Source organism: Trichosurus vulpecula, chromosome 6 (genome assembly GCF_011100635.1).
Source record: "Trichosurus vulpecula isolate mTriVul1 chromosome 6, mTriVul1.pri, whole genome shotgun sequence".
NCBI classification, from domain to species: Eukaryota; Metazoa; Chordata; class Mammalia; order Diprotodontia; family Phalangeridae; genus Trichosurus; species Trichosurus vulpecula.
Window position 1 is genome coordinate 235,349,521 of NC_050578.1, and position 5,227 is coordinate 235,354,747.

At 46.6% G+C, this 5,227-nt stretch overlaps 2 protein-coding genes across 2 annotated transcripts; one reads left to right on the top strand and one right to left on the bottom strand.

The window, feature by feature from the left end:
- Positions 1–822: 822 nt before the first annotated feature.
- On the bottom strand, positions 823–2,278 carry FANCF (FA complementation group F). Its single transcript, XM_036765603.1, has one exon. It carries the CDS (start codon positions 2,276–2,278, stop codon positions 1,097–1,099), a length of 1,182 nt encoding a protein of 393 aa, XP_036621498.1. The 3' UTR covers positions 823–1,096.
- A 2,116-nt stretch (positions 2,279–4,394) lies between these two features.
- Positions 4,395–4,814, top strand: LOC118854938 (60S ribosomal protein L21-like). Its single transcript, XM_036765117.1, has one exon. It carries the CDS (start codon positions 4,395–4,397, stop codon positions 4,812–4,814), a length of 420 nt encoding a protein of 139 aa, XP_036621012.1.
- Positions 4,815–5,227: the final 413 nt, after the last annotated feature.

The window sequence follows — 5,227 nt, forward strand, 5'->3', positions numbered from 1 at the left end:
TCCACCTCTGCATTCCTGATGTAAGCCACTGCTGATCAATGGCCCACCACCACAGAATGTTCTCTCTCTCTACTTAATCCTTTCCATTTCTATTCCTACCCCAAACATATAACTCCACGGGAATTGTCGTGTAGTAGAAAGAAGACTAAGTTTAGTCAGTACCTGAGCTTGAATCTCAACTCTATTATACTCGCTATGTAACTTTCCGCCTGTCATTTGACCTTTCAAGTCATTTGACCTTTCTGTGGCTGTTTCATTTTCAGTCAATGAGGGACTTGTACCAAATTTTATATAATGTCCCTCCGGCTCTAAAATGTATGATCTATGGATAGAAGTGATCGAGTTTATTACTAGCCCTTCCTAATTTAAGAGAGAGGACTGTATACCTTGTTAGAACAGATCATAATACCAATTGCTTTGGCTTAACTTTTTCTTTGTCAAAAAGGAGTGTTCAATTGGGTAAGGGAGAAGAGGCACTTCCAGAAATGAAGGAAGTATCAATACAGAAAGCATCAATGAGAAATTAAACAAAAAAACCTTTCGTGAACACCTTTCTTTACTAAGCTCATCCTCCCCACAAGCACTACTGAAAATGTATTCTATTTGAAAAATCAGAATTGCTGTAACTTCTAGGGTTGGCCCAAAGGATATAGGTTTAATTGAAATCCTTTCTTCAGAGGGATTCTTTAAAAAACAAAATCAACGATGTAATGGAAAACATTTAAATAACTGCAGAAGGCACAGCCCATTTAAAAGTCATTTCAGACAGACCATTTTTTGACAAAGATTATATAGTAACAGTCAAAGGCATTTCTAATTTAATAAGGAGTGAAAAACTAAGGCTTTTATTTTATTTTTCTGGAGTGTTGGAGACGTTTGCACTTTGTGTATACGGAGGATGTGTATCTTCAAGCTGAACGTCCAGTGTTAGTTCTTGTAAACAGTGAGAACAGCCCCTTTAGCTGAAAGGCCGAAGGCCACTCTGAGGCTGAAGGGGCAGTCTGGATCTGGGGGCCTTTTCTCCCCATGTGTCCATGCAGGCCCAATGTCCAGTTTCAGGTTTCAGTTCTTGTAAACAGCATTGAGAGCTCCAAGGCTAAGGCCTGGAGCCCAAGTGTGGGATCTGGGGCATCTCTCCCGGGGTCTCAGCATCCTCACCCCTCCCTGGGGGCTCCTCCCCTCCAATGTACTGCAGCAGGTCAGTCCACACGCTGAGGCCTGGGGCTTCGAAGCCTCCATCCTGAGCCCTGCGGGTGTCCAGCACGGTCCGAGCCTGGTTTCTTAGAGGGGCTGGGGACTGGCAGAAGCATCGAAAGCAGTCCCGGAGGCGCTCCCAGGTTGGTCCCTCCGGGTCAGCCTCGACCCAGGTGCCCCGAACTAGGTCGAAGTGCAGACAGCAGCCCCAGCCCGAGAGCAGGTCCAGGCAGGCTTCAGCCAGCAACGGGTGGCGGTCGGCCACAGAGGCGAGGAGTGGCGCGGGCAGGAGGCGGCAGAGGGCCGCCAGCGGGGCAGGCCGCGCCAGGAGCCAGGCCAGCAGGGGCGTGGCCGCACTGGGCCCGAGGTCAGACTGGCTCCCGGGATCTTCTTCGTCTTCATCCCCGTCCGGCCTGGGCGTGGGCTGCAGCAGCAGCGCTTCGGCCACCACATCCAGCCAGCGGGGCCGGGGCAGCTGCACCCACAGGCGGTCCAAGAGTAGGGCGTCGGCCCCGGCTTCCGCTCTGGCCTCTTCACGGAGCCGCAGGAGCAGCAGCTCGGCCTCAGTTCTCCGAAGTACAGGCTCAGCCCGGGCCGGGTCGGGGCCGAGCAGCGGCAGCAGAAGCTGGGAGGCGGCCCTGCGGCGGGCCAGCTCGGCCAGGCGGCCTGGCAGCCCGGCCTCGTCCTCTGGGTCCTCGGGATCCTCTAACTCCTCGGGCCTCAGGTGCCGGAGCAGCTCATGCAGCGCGGGGCCCTGCAGCGCGGCGTTCTCGAGCAGCCCCAGCGCCAGCAGCTGGTCCCCGCACCCCAGGCCCTCGAAGCTCCGCAGCGATGCCGGCTCCGGCCCAGAGCAGGGCCCCGCGTGCCCATCCGGCCCAGGCCGCGGCTGCAGCCGGCGAAGCCCCTCCTCCAGCGCCGCCCGCACCGGGCCGCGGCGGCGGAAGCGTCCGTGTACGTGACGCAGGTAGCGGGCCCAGCGCAGGGAGCGGCGCACGGCTACGCGCCCCCAACTGCCCGCGTGGCGCGTGCGGGACACGGCCAGCACCTCAGCGAAACGCTCCAGCTGTTCCAGCAGCCTCTCCATCACCGCGGCGCGCCAGAAATGACGCAAAGCGCCCGCCTTCTGCCTCTCTTCTCCTTCCAGTAAGTCCGCAAAATCCCCATCCCTATTGGCGTACGCGCCTGTCAATCAGGCGCCATCTTTACTGTGGGCAAGTAGAGGCGGGAAATAGAAACCTCCCGTGGACGCTCTGAGCAACCTGTTTCCAGAGGAGCCTGGTCTCCATCTTAAATAGGGAAAAGAAAGAACGCTACCCCATGGGCGCTCCGCTGGAATAAGCCCGAGGACTCTTGTTTACCCCCTCCTGATTTATTCAGCCATCAAATTAACTTGACTAGATATTTCGTTTCTCTTTGCAAATGAGTACTAAAGACGTGCATAGACTGGACTGAAATATAAAGCTGTGGGAACATAATTACATATGTGTACAGGATAATGACATGACTTTCAGATTACATATGTATATGTGAATATAAACATACATATACATGTCCATATGTAGTATGAGTATGGATATGTACACACATGTACACATATACATATGTATATGTTTAGGTATGTAGTACACATATATCAAAATACATTTTCTATAGGAGAGAAGTTAGGAAGTGCAGAAACCAAGCAGATAAGTATTTAAATGCCCACGAGTCAGCACAGTACCTGGCACATAGAAGGGCCATAATAAGTGTTTATGGACTGACTTCTGTGTCAGATTTTTGTGGCTACAAAGGAAAAAAAAATGAAACAGATTATAAGCTCCTTGAGGGCAGGACCTATCAAAGAAGACAAAGTATAGATTGAGAAAGGAAATGAATAGACATTGGACCTGTTTTCTTGGATATAGGAGTTTTGGGGAAAGTATTCCAGTAGATTGAAATAGATGGTCGACTTGCAATCATGTAGTTCAGTCTTACAGAGGAAAGTTTTATTTCAAAGTCTTTATTAAAAAATTAGAAAATAATGTTTACCCGCTAAGTGGTTAAGTAGCCTCTAGGGAGAGGGAAGCTACTATATATTGAAAATGTTCCTGCCATTTTGAAACAGCTCTTAAGATCATTGTTGCTAGCACAAGGTTCAAGGGGATCTGTGGATAAAACAGAAGAAAACGGGCTAAGACGTACTAAAAGTGAGCTGTAGATTTCAGTTTTCTAGGCTGTAGTCACTTGCTATCTCTTTGTCTCAAAAAAATTTTTTTTGACTTTATTGTAAACTTAATCATCAACAACCAAGCATTTCAAGATACAGAAAAGAACAAGAAAGAGGATTGTATATGAGAATGTAATTTTGTGTTATGTGCAGTTAAAAAAAATTTCTATCTCTTGGTCTGAAATTTAACAAAGTAGTAACAAAATTAGTATTTTTTTTCCTTCTGAGTTAAAAAAGTGCTTTACTGATGCCTTTTAAAAAATATGTATACCAGCATCTAACTTATTCCACTCTCTCAGCACCCTGAGTGGAAGCCCTTCCTTTTAACAAATATGTATGTATAGTCAAACAAAACATACTAACATGTTTGGCCTATGTTTCCAGAAACACATAGGTCAAAGGTTCAGGCATTATCACCCTACCTTAAAGGGAAAGCTAGCCATGTCCCTGAACAAATCCAGGCTGAGCTCACTCTTATATCTTCACCAACACACAGGAATTAGAATCTAGAATTCTCTAAGATCTTTGAAAGTAGGGATTGTTTTATTCTTTGCATTTGTGTCCCCAGTACTAAGAAAGTAGTCATTTAATAAATACTTCTTGATTGTTCAGTTGCCAGTTTGAGGGGCTTTAAGTAGCTAAGATGTGTTAGAAGGTGAGGAAGTTGATAAACATTCTTTTTATCTTACTGAGGGGGCGCAAGAGGTTTTATATTTGGAGTTAAGAAGGAAACTCAGGTGTGCAGGACTTTTAAATGGAGGCCACCACCTTGAATGGAAATACTTCAGCAAGAAAGGAGGTCTGAGGAAATCCTTCTGTCGACCTTTAGCACTATTCAGTTTACTGCAAAAAAGCTAAAGGGAAAGTTTTACGGAAGAAAGGTATGGATTCCAGGTACACGGGGCTCGTGTGGCTCTTGCTTCGGAATGTGTTATTTCGTTTCCAGGGAAGCTCGGGAAAGAGCGTTTGAGTGAGTTGCCAAAATGACGAACACATGGTGTTCATCCCTTTGACTATGTACATGCGAATATACAAGAAAGGTGATATTGTAGATACCAAGGGTATGGGCACAGTTCAGCAAGGAATGCCTCACAAACGTTACCGCAGTAAGACTGGACGAGTCTATAATGTTACTCAACATGTTGTAGGCATTGTTGTAAACAAACAGGTTAAGGGCAAGATTCTAGCCAAGAGAATTAATGTGCGTATTGAGCATATTAAGCATTCTAAGAGCCCAGATAGCTTCCTGAAGCGTGTAAAGGAAAATGATCAGAAGAAGAAGGAAGCCAAAGAAAAAGGCACTCGGGTTCAACTGAAACAGCAGCCTGCTCCACCCAGAGAAGCACACTTTGTGAGAACCAATGGCAAGGAACCTGAGCTGTTGGAACCAATCCCCTACGAATTCATGGCATAAATGACTGGATTATGAAAAAAAAAAGAAGAAGAAAGGTATGGACACAAGCCATCAGAGTCTTTTCCTACACAGCCTCATTAACCTAGTAGGACACTAGACCAACAGACATTCAGTTCTCCAAGCAAGTGGATACTTTTACTGGCATTTAAAGAGACTGGATAATTCCTGGGGAAAAAAAAAAAAAAGAAGTATAAAGGGTGGTCTGTTGGGAGATTCTGTAAAGAATATGGGATTTTTAACTCAGTAAGGCTGAGATAAGAAAAGAGAATCAAATGTTGAACTTTCTTTGGGAAAGAATTTCTTCCCATCTTCTAATGTTGTTTGGGAAACAAGATTGTAATTTTATGGGGAGGGTGGGGGAAAGTGGGAGAGGAGTATTTAAAGGCACTGGGAAGTAATTAAAATTCCAGTGC